This window comes from Pristiophorus japonicus, chromosome 11 (assembly GCF_044704955.1).
Source record: "Pristiophorus japonicus isolate sPriJap1 chromosome 11, sPriJap1.hap1, whole genome shotgun sequence".
Classification (NCBI taxonomy): domain Eukaryota; kingdom Metazoa; phylum Chordata; class Chondrichthyes; family Pristiophoridae; genus Pristiophorus; species Pristiophorus japonicus.
The window spans coordinates 104,497,360-104,516,885 of record NC_091987.1 but is presented as its reverse complement, the minus strand read 5'-3'; the positions used below and the strand labels follow the sequence as shown (position 1 = coordinate 104,516,885).

Below are 19,526 nucleotides of genomic sequence, written 5' to 3'. Positions count from 1 at the left end.
ATGATATCGAAATATGAGGAATAGTTGATTCTGATTAGGCAACTCAGAAAATAAAATTGGATGCTACAGTGAGGAACATCTTTCTAAATGGACAAGGGCTCAATTTTGATCTTGTAAAATGATGAATTCTGGTTTGCACTAGTCAAGACCTCACTAGTATTAAATAAAATTAAATCTTTCAATTGACAAACTGTGCTGAGCAAAATGTCGTCTTTTTTTATAGTCAAAACAAGAACCGCACAGTTAGCGAAGATCAAATGGGTGGTGAATATTGTCTTTTATATTGTTCAGGTAAGTGTCTGTTTTTAAAAATACATGTATTTTGAATTTTTGTAATATGTTCATCGAAAGAACTTATTAGCCATCTCATTGCTATTAGTGGGATGTTGCTGTACAGAAAATGGCTGCATTACAAAGTAATGGTTTGAGATGTTTCTGAAAGGCATAAAGGACTACATAAATTCAAATCTGTTATAGAGAAATTGTTGCTCATTTTGGATGCGGGATGTCATTGAGAGATTGAACTTTTTATTTTCATTTTTGTTATTCCGTATCAGCGTTAAGCTCTCCTAGATGCAGAGTTAAATATATATCTTGCCTATTCTAACATTGTGCCTCAATCCCAAATTTAAAAAAAGAAAGCCTTGCTGCGTCAATGGCCCGGAATTTGCAGTTGTAATGACTCCGCATTTGCCATCATTACCACATGGTAATGATGGCGTACTGAGTCATAACTACTGCCGAACAACCATTCTGGCCTTGTAAAACTAATTTAATATTTGTGTAATGTCACAATATTTAATTTAAAGTTTGTTTGATAATTTGGCTTCGACTGTAATCCCATATGTATGTCCCAGACTTTATTTTGCTCTCTGTAAAATGATTTTAAAAAGTGAAAGATAATCCGTGCATTTTACTTTCTGGTTTGCTGTCTGTGATTCTTTAATGTGATTGGCTGCTTAGCTAACTTGATGTCACTGTTGCTAGACATTAGAGATCCCCTAGACTTGGCGCCAGATTTAAATTAACATGAGTAGCGGTGAAATCCACGCCACAGATATCGCTAGATCTTTGTGGGCAACTTTCTTCGGGGTCAGTGATGAGCGCCATCTCTTCGCCACTGACTGCAAAATCCGGGCCAATGTGGTATTTGCTTCCCACATCAGCCATCCCCACTTCCTTTTGAGTTTGTGTGTGCAGCTTTGATCTGCAGTCCTGTGGAGTCTAGGATCTAGACTGCAGCCCTGTTAAGATTGTCCAAGCTCATTGCGCAAGGATCCATACTTCTGGCAAAGAGATAAGACTTTCACATTTGTTGTTTTGTATGTGCGAATTCAAATATACAGCCAGTGAAAGGGCCATAAGTTAACCTGCTGTGTTGTGTGCTCGTCTAATATATTGCGAGATATTAAAATTGAAGGGTAGAGTCAAGCCTGGGTTTACTCATGGGAGCCACATGGTTCAGAAAGAAATCGGTGCAATCCTTCGAGCAGATTACCTACACGGTTCAGAAATGGAAGGAAAGTCCTGGTCATCTGCAGAAGCTGAATCGAGAATCAGAGTAGAAATTGAGATTGGGAGGTAATGCAGTAGTTGTAATATGTTCTAACACAAAATAGGACTGTCCATATTTTTCCCTTTGCCAATGGAAGATTGCAGGACAAATCACAATTCATTATTATATTTAGGATGTATTGAAAGCCTTGTGCATAGCATGCACTTCTTGCAGTGGTCACATTTACTTCCTGGAACACTTGCCCCCTCAAATTCAAAGAACACCACTATTATAGAACAGCCTATTCTGTGACTCATCGCAGGAGACCTGCTATTATGTAATGGCTGACACAAGACTGAATTGCAGGTAAAGCGAACCTCCAGATTGTTCAGAGATCTTTGATGCTGACCTTTTTAAAATTGAGGTTTGAGTCCACAAATTTAATGTAGGTGTTGCAAGTGTATTGCTGTATCACACATCGAGTCTCTGGTCTTCGTTGGATTGTTGAAGGGAGATACTAAATTTGGGTGAAGTGTTTTTCCACCAAGGGTGGAGCATAAGAGATTGAGCCAGACTGGGCTATTTTCTCATCTGTTTCACAGTTTGTCTCCAGGAGGAAATGATGTACGCCATTAGATCGAGGGGGAAGCAATCTAAGTATGCTCACTACATTATTCTGTGCTGGAATTCCCATTGTGCAAATGATTGTATTGTGCTTTTCCTTCAGGCAGCTTTAATGATTTCCCTGATATGGAAATATTATTCGGAACCAGTTACTGTGCTCCCGCACAAATGGATTGCGCCTTTGGAGCGGATGGTAGCTTTCCCAACTGGAGTCGCAGGTGCAGTATGATTAGGAATTGTTTCATTTAACAAGAATGATTTAAAACATTAGATTTCTGGTGAGCAAGAGCCAAGTCCAAGGCACCATGGGTGGCTCTGCTGCACAGGGAGGAGGGACAAAGAATAAAAGAGCTATAGTGGTAGGGGATTCAATAGTTAGAGGAATAGAGAGGCGTTTCTGCGGCTGTAGATGTGACTCCAGAATGGTATGGTGCATCCCTGATGCCAGGGTCAAGGATGTCACTGAGCGGACGCAAGAGTGGGGTGGGGGGGGGGTGGTATGAACAGCTACAGGTCGTGGTCCATATCTGGACCAATAACATGGGTAGAGAGAGGGATGAGGTCCTGCAAGCAGAATTTAGGGAGCTAGGAGAAAAATTAAACAGTAGGACTTCAAAGGTAGTAATTTCAGGGTCACTACTGATGCCATGTGCTAATGAGTGCAAGGATAGAGAAGATGAACATGTGGCTGGAGAATTGGTGTAGGAGGGTGGGCTTTAAATTCCTGAGACATTGGGACTGCTTCTGGGAGAGATGGGACTTGTACAAACCGGACGGGTTGCACCTCAACAGCTTCGGGACCAATATCCTCGCGGGGAGTTTTGCTAGTTCTGTTGGGGAGAGTTTAAATTAGCTTGGCTAGTTTAAACTCTCCCCAGGGGATGGGAACCGGAGAACAAATTCAATAGGGAAGGAAGTAAAGCAGAAATTGGAAAGCAACAATGTAGAAAGTGAATTTGTAAGACTGCGGAAACAACAGTTGGTAAGTAGTAATCAAGGAGGTCTTCTTGTGTTAGATGGTAAATACTTCAATGCAAGGAGTATAGTGAATAAGACTGAGAGCACAGGTAGACAGAGACATGGCTGAAAGAGAGGAAGGTTTGGCAGCTCAATATTCCTAGTTACAGGATTTTTAGACTGGACAGAGGGAAGTAAAAAGGGGGAGGGGTGGGGGTCACAGTATTGATTAAAGATACCATTACAGCGGTGAGGAGAGATGATATGTTCGAGGGATCATCAAATGAGGCCATATGGGTCGAACTGAAAAAGAAAAAAAGGGGTGATCACACTGCTGGGCATGTATTATAGACCCCCAAACAGTGGGAGGGAGATAGAAGAGCAAATATGTAGGCAAATTTCTGTGAAGTCCCAAAACCATAGGGTAGTAATAGGGGATTTTAACTATCCTAATATTGATTGGGACAGATATAGTTTGAAAGTGTATATACATAGAGCAGGTCTCCAGTCGTCCTGGTTAATCCTTGCCACTGGACCAAGACCTAGCTCTGTCAAGCCTGTGTGGTGGCTGATATGCAACGGTCACCACGTGTTTTTAAAAAAAAAACATCCATGCACAGGCATCTTCCACTCCCTCCATTGGAGGTCAGAACTGGAACATCGGGTCCTTAATTGAAACATCTGTGAACTCATATGGAAGCAAGTCATCCTCGTTCGAGGGGCCGCCTATGGTAATGAAGGGTATAGAGGGTGCGAAATTCCTAAAATGCATTCAAGAGAACTTTTTTTGTCAATTTGTAACAAGCCCAACACAGGAGGGGGAGGTTCTGGATTTAGTTTTGGTGGAAGGGGTGTCAGTGGGAGAGCACTTGGGTGTCAGTGACCATAATTCAGTCAGATTCAAGGTAGTTATGGATAAGGACAAGTATAGACCTGGAATAAAATTCCCAAATTGGGGAAAAGCTAACTTTGTTAAATTGTGAGGTGATTTGGCCAGAGTGGACTGGAAACAGCTCCGTGGGGGTAGATCAGTGACTGAACAGTGGGAGGCATTCGAGGAGGAGATCTGGAGGGCTCAGGCCAAAAATGTGCCCTTAAAGAAAAAGGGTGGGAATAACAATTCTAGAGTCCCCTGGATGTCAAGGGACCTACAGGGGAGGATAAAGAAAAAAAGGGAAGCTTATGTCCTATACCGACAGCTAAATACTGTAGAATCTCTGGAGGAATGCAGGAAGTTTCGAGGTGAAATTAAAAAGGATATCAGGAATGCTAAGTGAGAGCATGAAAAATGCTTGGCAAGTAAAAGCAAAGAAAAACCCAAAGATGTTCTTTTAATATATTAAGTGCAAGAGGATAACAAAATAAATTGTAGGGCCTATTAGAGACCATGAGGGTAATCTGTGTGTGGAGGTGGAAAATGTGGGTATGGTTCTTAATGAATACTTTGCGTCTGTTTTCACAAAGGAAAGAGGCAATGTATCGAGGAGGTGTATGAAACTCTGGATCAAATAAGCATAGTGAGAGAGGAGGTATTGAAGGGTTTAGCAGCTTTGAAAGTGGATAAGTTCCCAGGCCCAGATGAAATGCATCCCAGGCTGTTGAGTGAAGCAAAAGAGAAAATAGCGGAGGCCTTGACCATCATTTTCCAGTCCTCCTTGGATTCAGGCAGGGTGCCGGAGGACTGTTAATGTGGTACCCTTGTTTAAGAAGTGAGAAAGGGTTGGGTTTAGTAATTACAGGCCTATCAGCCTAACCTCAGTGGTGGGAAAATTATTGAAAAAATTCCTGAAGGATAGGATAAATCGACATTTAGAGAGTCACGAATTAATCAGGGACAGTCAACACGGATTTGTTAAGGGAAGATTATGTTTCACTAACCTGATTGAATTTTTCGAGGAGGTAACCAGTAGGGTTGATGAGGGTAGTGCGTATGATGTAGTGTATATGGATTTTAGCAAAGCTTTTGATAAGGTCCCACATGGCAGACTGGTCACGAAGGTAAAAGCTCATGGGATCCAGGGCAAACTGGCAAGTTGGATCCAAAATTGGCTTACAGGTAGGAAGCAAACGGTAATGGTTAATGGATGTTTTTGTGACTGGAAAGATGTTTCTAGTGGGGTTCCGCAGGGCTCAGTACTGGGTCCCTTGCTTTTTGTGGTACACATCAATGATCTTGATTTGAATATGGGGGTATGATTAAGAAGTTTGCAGGTGACACTATTAACCACACAACCAATTTTAATGAAGAGGAAAGTCGTGGACTGCAGGAGGATATCAATCTACTGGTCAAGTGGACAGAACAGTGGCAAATGGAATTTAATAGAAACATAAATAGGTGCAGGAATAGGCCATTCGGCCCTTCGAGCCTGCATCGCCATTCAGTAAGATCATGACTGATCATTCCTTCAGTACCCCTTTCCTGCTTTCTCTGTACCCCTTGATCCCTTTAACTGTAAGGGCCATATCTAACTCCCTCTTGAATATATCCAATGAACTGGCATCAACAACTCTCTGCAGCAGGGAATTCCACAGGTGAACAACTCTCTGAGTGAAGAAGTTTCTCCTCATCTCAGTCCTAAATGGCCTACCCCTTATCCTAAGACTGTGTTCCCTGGTTCTTAACTTCCCCAACATCGGAAACATTCTTCCCGCATCTAACCTGTCCAGTCCCGTCAGAATCTTATGTTTCTATGAGATCCCCTCTCATCCTTCTAAACTCGTGTATGAAGGCCCAGTTGATCCAGTCTCTCCTCATATGTCAGTCCAGTCATCCCTGGAATCAGTCTGGTGAACCTTCACTGCACTCCCTCAATAGCAAGAACGTCCTTCCTCAGATTCGGAGACCAAAACTGAACACAATATTCCAGGTGGGGCCTCGCCAAGACCCTGTACAACTGCAGTAAAACTTCCTTGCTCCTATACTCCAATCCCCTTGCTATGAAGGCCAACATATCATTTACCGCCTGCTGTACCTGTATGCCAACTTTCAATGACTGATGAACAATGTCACCCAGATCTTACTGCACCTCCACTTTTCCTAATCTGCCACCATTCAGATAATCTGTCTTCACGTTTTTGCCGCCAAAGTGGATAACCTCACATTTATCCACATTATACTGCAGCTTCTTAGCGTCCTCCTCACAGCTCACACCGCCACCCAGTTTAGTGTCATCTGCAAACCTGGAGATATTACACTCAATTCCATCATGTAAATCATTAATATATATTGTAAAGAGCTGGGGTCCCAGCACTGAGCACTGCGGCACTCCACTAGTCACTGCCTGCCATTCTGAAAAGGACCCATTTCTCCCGACTCTCTGCTTCCTGTCTGCCAACCAGTTCTCTATCCACGTCAGTACATTACCCCCAATACCATGTGCTTTGAGTTTGCACATCAATCTCTTGTGTGGGACCTTGTTAAAAGCCTTTTGAAAGTCCAAATACACCACATCCACTGGTTCTCCCTTGTCCACTCTACTAGTTACATCCTCAAAAAATTCCAGAAAATTTGTCAAGCATGATTTCCCTTTCATAAATCCATGCTGACTTGGACCAATCGTATCACTGCTTTCCAACTGCGCTGCTATTTCAACCTTAATGATTGATTCCAACATTTTCCCCACTTCTGATGTCAGGCTAACCGGTCTATAATTACCCGTTTTCTCTCCCTCCTTTTTTGAAAAGTGGTGATACATTAGCAACCCTCCAGTCCATAGGAACTGATCCAAAATCGATAAACTGTTGGATAATTATCACCAATGCATCCACTATTTCTAAGGCCACTTCCTTAAGTCTCTGGGATGTAAACTAGCAGGCCCCGGGAATTTATCGGCCTTCAATCCCATCAATTTCCCAAGCACAATTTCCTGCCTAATAAGGATTTCCTTCAGTTCCTCCTTCTCACGAGACTCTCGGTCCCCTAATACATCCGGAAGGTTATTTGTGTCTTCCTTTGTGAAGACAGAACCGAAGTACTTGTTCAATTGGTCTGTCATTTCTTTGTTCCCCATTATAAATTCACCCGAATCCAACTGCAAGGGACCTACGTTTGTCTTCACTAATCTTTTTCTCTTCACATATCTATAGAAGCTCTTGCAGTCAGTTTTTATGTTTCCGGCCAGCTTCCTCTCGTACTCTATTTTCCCCTTCTTAATTAAACCCTTTGTCATCTGCTGAATTCTAAATTTCTCCCAGTCCTCCGGTTTGCTGCTTTTTCTGGCTAATTTGTATGCCTCTTCCTTGGATTTAACACTATCCTTAATTTCCCTTGTTAGCCACGGTTGAGCCACCTTCCCCTTTTTTATTTTTACTCCAGACAGGGATGTACAATTGTTGAAGTTTGTCCATATGATCTTTAAAGTTTTGCCATTGCTTATCCACCGTCACCCCTTTAAGTATCATTTGTCAGTCTAATCTAGTGAATCTGCGCCTCATACTGTCAAAGTTACCTTTCCTTAAGTTCAGGACCCTAGTTTCTGAATTATCTTTGTCACTCTCCATCTTAATAAAGAATTCTACCATATTATGGTCACTCTTCCCCAAGGGGCCTCGCACAAAAGATTATTAATTAGTCCCTTCTCATTACATATCACCCAGTCCAGGATGGGCCAGCTCTCTGGTTGGTTCCTCGACATATTGGTCTAGAAAACCATCCCTAATACACTCCAGGAAATCCTCCTCCACCGCATTGCTACCAGTTAGGTTAGCCCAATCAATATGTAGATTAAAGTCGCCCATGATTACTGCTGTACCTTTATTGCACACATCCCTTGTTTCTTGTTTGATGCTGTCCCCAACCTCACTACTACCAATTTGGTGGCCTGTACACAACTCCCACTAGCATTTTCTGCCCTTTGGTATTCCATAGCTCCATCCATACTGATTCCACATCATCCAAGCTAATGTCCTTCCCTACTATTGCGTTAATTTCCTCTTTAACCAGCAACGCCACCCCGCCTCCTTTTCCTTTCTGCCTATCCTTCCTGAATGTTGAATACCCTTGGATGTTGAGTTCCCAGCCTTGGTCACCCTGGAGCCATGTCTCTGTGATGCCAATCGCATCATATCCGTTAACTGCTATCTGCAGTTAATTCGTCCACCTTTGTCATGTATTCAACCAGCATTGTAACCCATGTATAATCTGACCTAAGTTGTACACTGTGAGAACAATGACCACTAGGTGGGAGACACTCCTAACCTGGACCTTCAGGTATAAAAGGGGAAGCTCCACCCACCTTCATCACTTGAGTGCTAAGGAATAAAGGACAGGTCACAGACTGACCTCTCAAGCATGGGCCTCGTGTGCATTTATACTGTATAATAAGGACGTATCAACCTTATTCCGAATACTCTTCGCATTGAGGCACAGAGCCTTCAGGCTTGTCTTTTTAACACACTTTGACCCTTTAGAATTTTGCTGTAAAGTCGGCCCTTTTTGTTTTTTGCCTTGGGTTTCTCTGCCCTCCACTTTTACTATTCTCCTTTCTATCTTTTGCTTCTGCCTCCATTTTATTTCCCTCTGCCTCCCGGCATAGGTTTCCATCCTCCTGCCATATTAGTTTAACTCCTCCCAAACAGCACTAGCAAAAACTCCCCCTAGGACATTGATTCCGGTCCTGCCCAGGTGCAGACCGTCCGGTTTGTACTGGTCACACCTCTCCAATGCCCCAGGAATTTGAATCCCACCCTGCTGCACCACTGCTCAAGCCACGTACTCACCTGAGCTATCCTGCGATTCCTACTCTGACTAGCACGTGGCACTGGTAGCAATCCTGAGATTACTACTTTTGAGGTCCTACTTTTCAATTTAACTCCTAGCTCCCTAAATTCGTCTCGTAGGACCTCATCCCATTTTTTACCTATATTGTCGGTACCTATATGTACCACGACAACTGGCTGTTCACCCTCCCCCCTTCAAAATGTCCTGCACCCGCTCCGAGACATCCTTGACCCTTGCACCAGGGAGGCAACATACCATCCTGGAGTCTCGGTTGCGGCCGCAGAAATGTCTATCTATTCCCCTTACAATTGAATCCCCTATCACTATCGCTCTCCCATTCTTTTTCCTGCCCTCCTGTGCAACAGAGCCACCCATGGTGCCATGGACTTGGCTGCTGCTGCCCTCCCCTGATGAGTCATCCCCCTCAACAGTACCCAAAGCAGTGTATCTGTTTTGCAGGAGGATGACCGCAGGGGACCCTTGCACTGCTCTTCCTGGCACTGCTCTTCCTGTTGGTCTTCCATTCCCTATCTGGCTGTGTACCCTTTTCCTGCGGTAAAACCAACTCATGAAACGTGCTATTTACTTCATTCTCGGCATCGTGGATGATCCAGAGTTCATCCTCCCGCAGCTCCAGTACTGCAATGCGGTCCGTTAGGAGCTGGAGTCGGATGCACTTCCCGCACACATAGTCGTCAGGGACACCGGAAGCGTCCCTGACTTCCCACATTGTACAGGAGGAGCATAACACATGTCCGAGCTCTCCTGCCATGACTTAACCCTTAGATAAACTTAATTTGGCGGCAACAATAATGCTAAAGATTACTTATTGATAAAGAAAAAAGAAAAGCTACTTACCAATCACTTACCTCCTTGGTTGTGACGTCACCCTTCGATTTCTTTCCACTTATTTTTTGCGCCTCTGCTGCAGCTGCACCAGCTGGCCACTCCGACGCACCACGTTGGTCCCCGAACTGCTGGGACTTTTATAGGCTGCTACTGCTCTGACTCCCGCCTCTCCGACGCACCTTGCTGGTCCCTGAACTGCTGGGCCTTTTATCTAACTCCTTCTTGAATATATCCAATGAAATAGCATCAGCAACTCTCTGCAGTAGGGAATTCCACAGGTTAACAACTCTGAGTGAAGAAGTTTCTCCTCATCTCAGTCCTAAATGGCTTACCCCTTATCCTTAAATTATGTCCCCTGGTTCTGGACTTCCCAACATCGGGAACATTCTTCCGGCATCTAACCTGTCCAGTCCCGTCAGAATTTTATATGTTTCTATGAGATCCCCTCTCATCCTTCTAAACTCCAGTGAATACAGGCCTAGTCGATCCAGTCTCTCCTCATATGTCAGTCCTGCCATCCCGGGAATCAGTCTGGTGAACCTTCGCTGCACTCCCTCAATAAGAAGAATGTCCTTCCTCAGATTAGGAGACTAAAACTGAACACAATATTCCAGGTGAGGCCTCACTAAGGCCCTGTACAACTGCAGTAAGACCTCCCTGCTCCTATACTCAAATCCCCTAGCTATGAAGGCCAACATAACATTTGCCGCCTTCACCGCCTGTTGTACCTGCATGCCAACTTTCAATGACTAATGTACCATGACACCCAGGTCTTGTTGCACCTCCCCTTTTCCTAATCTGCCACCATTCAGATAATATTCTGCCTTTGTGTTTTTGCCACCAAAGTGGATAACCTCACATTTATCCACATTATACTGCATCTGCCATGCATTTGCCCATTCACCTAATCTGTCCAAGTCACCCTGCAGCCTTTTAGCATCCTTCTCACAGCTTCCACCGCCAGCCAGCTTAGTATCATCTGCAAACTTGGAGATATGATGCTCCATTCCCTCATCCAAATCATTAATGTATATTGTAAATGGCTGGGGTTCCAGCGGCACCCCACTAGTCACTGCCTGCCATTCTGAAAAGGACCCATTTATCCTGACTCTCCGCTTCCTGTCTGCCAACCAATTCTCTATCCACGTCAGTACATTACCTCCAATACCGTGTGCTTTAATTTTACACGCCAATCTCTTGTGTGGGACCTTGTCAAAAGCCTTTTGAAAGTCCAAATACACCACATCCACTGGTTCTCCCTTGTCCACTCTACATCCTCAAAACATTCCAGAAGATTTGTCTAGCAGGATTTCCCTTTCATAATCCATGCTGACTTGGACCGATCCCGTCACTGCTTTCGAAATGTGCTGCTATTTCATCTTTAATAATTGATTCCAACATTTTCTCCAGTACTGATGTCAGGCTAACTGGTCTATAATTACCTGTTTTCTCTCTCCCTCCTTTCTTAAAAAGTGGTGTTACATTAGCTAACCTCCAGTCCATAGGAACCGCTCCAGAGTCGATAGACTGTTGGAAAATGATCACCAACGCATCCACTATTTCTCGGGCTACTTCCTTAAGTACTCTGGGATGCAGACTATCAGGCCTCAGGGATTTATCGGCCTTCAATCCCATCAATTTCCCCAACACAATTTCCCGCCTAATAAGAATTTCCTTTAGTTCCTCCTTCTCACTAGATCCTCTGTCTCCTAGTATTTCCGGAAGGTTATTTGTGTCTTCCTTCGTGAAGACAGAACCAAAGTATTTGTTTAACTGGTCCGCCATTTCTTTGCTCCCCATTATAAATTCACCTGATTCTGACTGCAAGGGACCTATGTTTATTTTCACTAATCTTTTTCTCTTCACATATCTATAGAAGCTTTTTCAGTCAGTTTTATGTTCCCAGCAAGCTTCCTCTCATACTCTATTTTCCCCCTCCTAATTGTCCTCCTCTGCTGTATTCCAAAATTCTCCCAGTCCTCAGGTTTGCTGCTTTTTCTGGCCAATTTATATTCCTCTTCCTTGGATTTAACACTATCCTTAATTTCCCTTGTTAGCCACGGTTGAGCCACCTTCCGTGTTTTATTTTTACTCCAGACAGGGATGTACAATTGTTGAAGTTCATCCATGTGATCTTTAAAGGTTTGCCATTGCCTATCCACCATCAACCCTTTAAGTATCACTCGCCAGTCTATTCTAGCCAATTCATGTCTCATACCATCGAAGTTACCTTTCCTTAAGTTCAGGATCCTAGTCTCTGAATTAACTCTGTCACTCTCCATCTTAAAGAATTCTACCATATTATGGTCACTCTTCCCCAAGGGGCCTCGCACAACAAGATTGTTAATTAGTCCTTTCTCGTTACACAGCACCCAGTCTAGGATGGCCATCCCTCTAGTTGGTTCCTCGACATATTGGTCTAGAAAACCATCCCTTGTACACTCCAGGAAATCTTCCTCCACTGCATTGCTACCAGCTTGGTTACCCCATTCAATATGTAGATTAAGGTCGCCCATGATAACTGCTGTACCTTTATTGCACGCATCCGTAATTTCTTGTTTGCTGCTGTCCCTAACCTCACTACTACTGTTTGGTGCTCTGTACACAATCCCACTTGCGTTTTCTGCCCTTTGGTATCCGTAGCTCCACCCATACAGATTCCACATCATCCAAGTTAATGTCCTCCCTTATTATTATTGCATTAATTTCCTCTTTAATCAGCACCACCACCCCACCTCCCTTTCCTTTGTGATGTCATGCTTCGATTACTTTCTACTTTTTTGCCTTCTCTCCCTGCTGCAGCTGCACCGGCTGGCCTTTTAAAGGCCTCCCCATACTGCAGCTTCATCTCATGAACTCCCCGCTGGCTCCTGGACAACGGGCCTTTTATAGGCCTCCCCACGCTGCCGCTCCGCCGCACAAACTAATTCTGAGAAATGTTAGCTTATGCACTTGGGGAGGGCTAATAAGGAAAGGGTACACACATTAAACGGTAGACCACTGAAGTGTAGATGAGCAAAAGGACCTTGGAGTGCTTGTCCACAGATCCCTGAAAGTAACAGGCAAGGTGGATAAGATGGTTAAGAAGGCATACAGAATGCTTGCCTTTATTGGCCGAGGCATAGAATACAAGAGCAGGGAGGTTATGCTTAAATTGTATAATATATTGGTTAGGCCACAGCTGGAATACTGCGTGTAGTTCTAGTTGCCATATTATAGGAAGGACATGATTGCACTGGAGAGGGTGCAGAGGAGATTAACGAGGATGCTGCCTGGAATGGAGAATCTTGGCTATGAGGACAGATTGGATCGGTTGGGTTTGTTCTCCTTGGAACAGAAGAGAGACCTCCATTGAGGTGTATATATAATGGATAGCAAGGGCCTATTTCCCTTGATGGACGAATCAATTATGAGGGGGCATAGGTTTAAGGTGGTTGGTGAAAGGTTCAGAGGGGATTTGAGGGGAAGCTGCTTCACGCAGAGGGTTGTGGGGGTCTGGAAATCGCTCTCTGGAAGGGTGGTGAAAGCGGAAACCCTCACCACATTTAAAGGGTGCTTAGATGGGCACTTAAAGTGCCGTAACCTGCAGGGTTATGGACCTAGAGCTGGTAAGTGGGATTAGACTGGATAACCTCTTGTTGGCTGGCGCAGGCACGATGGTAAGTACTTCAGGGAATATAATACGGACAGTGTGATCTCCTGGACTAATTTCGATCGCCTGGATGGGTTGGAGAGGAATTTTCCCAGATTTTTTCCCCAATTGGACTGTGTTTTTATCTGTTTTTTGCCCCTCTCCGGAGATCGTATGGCTCCAGGTGGGGTGGAGTGTAAAATGTTGCAATACATGGGATATCGCGGTTGCGTGGGGCGGACTGGTTGGGCCAGATTCTCTTTACCTCTCTGTCATTGTTCATAGGTTTATATGTAACCTTCAGGGCTGATGGTGTGGCTCTTTGTTGGCCAGCGTGGACACGATGGGCTAAAATGGCCTCCTTCTGCGCTGTAAATTTCTGTTTCTATGTTTTTCTTTTTCCTTTTTCTTTCTTTCTCTCTTTTTCCCCACGGCCAATTCCATTGATGCCAACAGCCCCACGGCACCTCACCTAAGTGGCCCTAATGGTGCTGGGGAAATTCATTATATTGGAAAAAAAACTAATACCATGGTGATGATTAAGTTGGTTCAGTTCAGCCAAAACCTCCATTTATGTCGGAGATTATATTTTTCAAACCCAAAAAAAAGGAATACCAATGGATGTGAAAGAATAATTTTAATCCTAGATTAAGTATTTAAGTTAGTATCCTGTAACATCTAAGCCTGCGGTGTCTCTTTACCCCTATGCTGTCTCCACTTAAAGTGGGATGTGACCATATGGTGAGAGCGTGTGCACTCCATATCTGGTAAATAAGAACTCTTCTCAGTAGCTAGGCATGAAGACTTGTAAGCATGAGGATAGGTTTTGTACACGTGGGACACCTGGCTGACCAAAGCAAAATCATTGCAGCAAGATCAGCAGAAATTTGGCAAAAAGTTAACTCCCAATAGTCAAATTCTTGTGGCTGCTGGCAAAAATGTTGGGCAGACTTGACATTTATCTTAATTTTATAAACATCACTGTTTAACCTGTTCAGTGAGAAGCACACAAAGACTTGTCCGCCCATCGAGCCTGCACTTCCACCTACCATGTACACTGCCATATTCTGATTTCACAGCAACACCACCGCGGGAACAGTTCTGCAAAACATCTCCACGAGCCCTTAAAGTAATTGAGCAAAAATCCAGAACGTCTATCTTCCTAGCTACCCTTATATCTCCGTCGTTCAACTCTGTCCTGTCGTTTTATGTCTTTGTGATACCAGCAGCACAGCAACTACAAACTATTTGATCATTTGTGTACACTTTTTAAGAATCTTCACACCCATTCCTAAGTAAGTGTGTGTGTATATCAGCTCATGTTTGGAGCAGTTAATCGGTTGCAGCTTGCTGGGAATCGGGAATCAGTTTGTCACGCACACCATTCTTGTAGTGGGAGGGAGGGATGAGCAGGAAGCTTTATTTTGGCTTTCTTTGTGTTGTGTGCCTGCTATTCCTCCAGTTTACAGATGGCAGCACAGATCATGCTTCGTGTTTGTGACCGCGGGTGTAAATTCTTGTTATTGCACAGGACTTTGTGTTAAGATGCATATATCTTGTTTTGTTTTATTTTGTTTGCAGGTGGAGTTGGAATTACCTGCTGGCTCCTGGTCTGCAATAAAGTTGTGGCTGTAGCATTGCAACCGTTCAGCTGAAATGTGACCTTGGAAAATCAGCTAACCTGTATTTTATTGCTTTGGTAGACCTCCTCCCCCTCCCGCTCCCTTCCAGGTTAAGCTCTTTACAAAAAAAAAAATGGTTTCCTTTGTGGTTTTTAAATTGCTTGCAATGTCGTTTTGTAATGCAATTTTTTTCAATAAAATACTGCACTTGATTTGAATGGGGGAAGTGAAGAAAGGCCCAATAATACATTTTGTAAAGCACATAAATTTTGGAGACCAATATAATAGAATTGGCAGTTTTTAGTTGTTCTGGAACTAGCAGAGGACTTTAGGAATAGTTGAGGATGGCAATCGCTGATTTAAAAAAATTAAAATTAAGTTTTGGGAAAGTGCTCGTTAGTCATGGTGGTTGTGATGCCAATCTGTGCTTTTTTGGTGGTCTGCGTGTACCCATTCATGCCTGGTGTTGAGTTCCTTGGTTTTGTAAAGGAGCTGCACCATATTCATTTGATCATTGTTTTGCATTAATTGCAATTTGGGTTAAATGGCAACTCTTTGCATTTGCAATTTTAAGTACAAAATACAATGTCCAGTGCCAACAGGAAACTAATGAATTGAAATCAGAACCTGAATGGAGGGTTTAAGCCCATGTCATTTGCAAAGGTGGGTGAGAGGGCAGTGCAAGATTTCATGCTACTGTGATAAGACAAAAGTTCAACCAGCCCAGAGATGTTGATCTTTTGAGATTTATTGTACATGCAGTATTGTATCAAATGGATTCTGTCCTGGATCCCAAGGAAAGTGCTGAACGCTTAAGATTTGCAAATAAGTTGTTTTACTTTTAGTAAGGACGAGGGGCGGGGGGTTGATTTATTTATTAATTTAGGGTAATGTCTGTTACTAGAAATGTAAATTTGAAGAATCTAACATTTTAAGAGTGTGTTCCAACCAATTTTACACTTTGCAACTCCCGCATATTTTTAGCAGGAACTTTCAGAAAAGTTGTAATGAAGGGACCATTTGCGAGTAATAAAAGTTAATCTGTTAAATGTCCAGTCTTGCAATATGTATAGTATTAGTGTATGTCGACACTATACTCCAGTGAGACTCAGCCCCTTCTTGAAGAGAGGAGCAGATTAGAAGTGGGGAAAGTTCACTACCAAACTAGGAAATCTGCTTCCATTGGCTGTGCTAATGCACCTAGGCCAGAGCAGTCGGAAATTTTCATCTGTCTGCAGGTTGTCTAATTAGCTTTTTAAACAAAACTTACATTTTCTGATGGGAGCTTTTTATACACTTATCAAAGTGTTTGAGTTGCTCTTTGTTTTATGGTTCAGAATTGTTGGTTAGAAGCTCCGCTGATGGGACAGTTGGGAAAAATGTACACCATGATGTACTACTGAGCCACATAGACCCAGGATTTCAATCTGGAAACTTTGTGATTAGCTGTCTTGGCCATATTGACAGTGAGGTACCATAACTTTGAATTTTTCTGCTCCAGAAACAGGTAATCCATGTTCCAGATCATGATAGTTATCCAATAATTCCTGCTGGGAATGTGAGAGGATATTGGGTGAGAATAGGATGAAGCATGGGGACCACTATCTTGGCACATGCATGAAAGTAGCCCATTAGGTGGTGGTCTTGGAACCATATCCCAAGGTGAAACACCACGTTTAGCAGAGATGGGGAGATAATTGAAGGGAAACATGCAAGCTGGAGGAAGCCTGGCGGCAGCGAGCAACTATATGGAGCAAATCTTGTGCAATATCGTGAATGGGAATAGTGCACTCTGTGTGTCTGTTCCAATTCACGATGTCACTTGATCAGATGTTTTTGAAAGCAGTGACGGAGAGATACTGATCAGTGTGATATCTTTCGGGCAAGAGTTTTTGCTGGTATGAAAAATGTAAAAATATTCTTGCAAGAAAATAATTGATTTGACTATCGAAAGTACATTTAATTTTGGGTTCCTTGTAATAAATTTTCTCATCAGCAATTCACGATGGGCAGACATATTTTTCAGAAAATTGAGTGGGATTTCCTTTCTACTACTTTTAACACACACATTAGTGGATACAGTAGAGGGAGTTGCAAAGCTGTAAGTCAATAGAAAAACATTTTAAAATTCCCAGAGCATGCTTTTTTCCCGTTTGCTGCCCCAGGTTGAGGGAATTGGAAGAGTTCTTGCTCCCAAGCCTCCCTCAACGCTGCTTTGATCTTGTTGCTAGGTGCTGTGTGGTCCGAGGTTTCAGGAATGACTTTGCTTCCATTATTCCCTTCGGTTGCACTGGGCCCCAGGCCTTCATGCAGGATAGCTCCTATTGGTATTGCACACTCATTACAATTGCACAATGACAAGTGATTACACCTATGCAGGTAAGATTCAAGTACAATGAGGCAGTGTTGAGGGATAGAATCGGTATTGCTGTGGCAGTTAGAAGATGATGAAATGGTCATTTTGTGATGTCCAAGTACAGTAGTTTGCAAGATTCAAGAGGGTATGAGGTTTAAAAAAGCTGTAGTTTACTCAATTATATTTTCTATTGGGTGTGGCATGTCCTTTGAAACCTGCGGATATAGATGTATTAGAAGTACCAAGAGTGTGTTTTGCCCTTGAAGCTACTGTCAATCTTTAACCTGAGCATAAACATGGCTTCCAGGACATGCTGATGTAAATGTGTTCATTTTTAGAATCCTCTAAGCATGTAAGAAGCAGTCTCTATCGTCTTTTAACTGCCTTCACTTTTCTAAACAAAAGAGAATTTCTGGCATGTTTTGAGTTACAAAATGTTTGTTTCAATGTTTGAGTGTTGTTTGAAGTTGAAGTTGAACGCAATGAACATTGTATTCATGTATTGACCCTTAACCTTTGTCTTTATGTCTCCACCAAGTATTTGTTAAAATAGCAATTGTTTGGGAAGAAGGAGACTGCCTACAGATTGTTGCTAAGCTGGTATATTCCTTTGATGGAATGGTTTTTCTCTTGCCAGTGTAATTTTCTCCCCTCCTTGAAATCAACTTCATGTTGAGGTGCACTTTCCATGGGCAGTGAGTGGGTAGCCTATGGTACCTTGCCCAAGTAGCCATTCTTCCGTGGGCTTCGCACAAAATATTGTGGCTGCAAGAGAATGTCCTTGGTGTATGTTGCATCAGTGTGTTTTTGTTGCACCGATAAACATAGGGCTTCACATTTAATGGTCCGGTGCATTGGAGCTGCAGCATATAATGCCTCAAATGGGGAGGACACCAGTTTAAATCCCCTCCCAATCTGCTGAGTCCCTGACCTTGGTGATTTCTCTGTGGGGAGGTACTATGTTAAGACGGGGGACCTTTTTGTAGGGGGGGGGGGAGGTTCAAAGGGCAAATTAGAAAAGGTTACTTGTACGTCCCTTCCCCAGCAGCACTCCGTGATGCCTTCAGGGTGTGTATTACCTCTGAGCCAACGAGAAGTAAGATGGGATGAACTTTGTTATGTAAAATAAATTGGTTTTAGTTGGGGGGACAAAATGGTTAGTTGAAGATGGCTGCACTATATAGGCAGTAGAAATAGATGAAGCAAATCTACAGCAGTATTCTGTCTTAGTTATATTGTGTCTGGCTGTAATATCTGTTAATAAACAATTTTAACTCAGTACTACATGTTGATTTTTGTGTGAACATTTTGTAATGTCTAAAATGAACATTCAGCAGTGACATTGGCTTTCCTTTTTATTGATCTACATGGATACAGTTTAAAACAGAAACTTAAAAATGTTTCGCGAGTTTTTGTCCCACTTGAGACTTCCTAAAAATCATTTTTTTTTAAAGTGACAGTTTAAACACCTTTTTAACAAGGTCTCATAAATGGATTCTATGCAGCAATTGCATTTGTGAATATTTCATTTCATTAGTATGCAGGTTTTATGTGGCTGAGAACTAAATATGCAGATTGATGTTCGAATCGTGGAAGTGGCCACCCTACATTTATTCTCTCCTAGTTAATAGTACCATCCCTCCATTTAATGGCATTTCTACCTTATTTGGATGGATTCTGCACAAGATCTTCTATACTGAGATAATTGGGACGTTTTGCTATGTTAAAGGTGCAATATAAATAAAAGTTATTATTATAGTGTAAAGAGCAGAGAAGGGGAAGAATTTCTGAAGTGTGTTCAGGAAAACTTTCTTGATCAGTATGTTTCTGACCCAATGAGGAAGGAGGCATTGCTGGATCTGGTTCTGGGAAATGAGGTAGGTAAAGTGGAGCAAGTGTCAGTAGGTGAACATTTAGGAAACAGTGAGCATAGTATCATAAGGTTTAGCTTAGCTATGGAAAAGGACAGAGCAATCTAGAGTCAATATACTAAAGTAAAAATACTTAATTGGAGGAAGGGAAATATCAGTGGGATGAGAACGGATCTGGCCCGAGTAAATTGGAATCAAAGATTTACGGTCAACACTAGTGTAAAATGGGGTGCTTTTGAAGAGGAAATAGTTTGGGTACAGTCGAGGTACATTCCCACTAGAAAATAAGAGGGGCAAAGAGAGGATGTGAAAATAGAATGGTAGCTAATATGAAAGGTAATCCAAAAGTCTTAAAGGCATATAAATAGTAAGAGGGGTGGGGCCGATTAGGGACCAAAAAGG

At 42.8% G+C, this 19,526-nt stretch overlaps 1 protein-coding gene across 3 annotated transcripts in view; it reads left to right on the top strand.

The window, feature by feature from the left end:
- Positions 1-18,537, top strand: part of get1 (guided entry of tail-anchored proteins factor 1) — a 59,786-nt gene extending 41,249 nt beyond the window's left edge. For all 3 annotated transcript variants that reach the window (XM_070893846.1, XM_070893844.1, XM_070893845.1), the window contains exons 3-5: positions 224-291; positions 2,223-2,337; positions 14,857-18,537. In XM_070893846.1, the coding sequence (XP_070749947.1) occupies positions 224-291; positions 2,223-2,337; positions 14,857-14,930 (257 nt within the window). In that variant the 3' untranslated portion in view covers positions 14,931-18,537. The remainder of the gene's footprint in view (positions 1-223; positions 292-2,222; positions 2,338-14,856) is intronic.
- Positions 18,538-19,526: the final 989 nt, after the last annotated feature.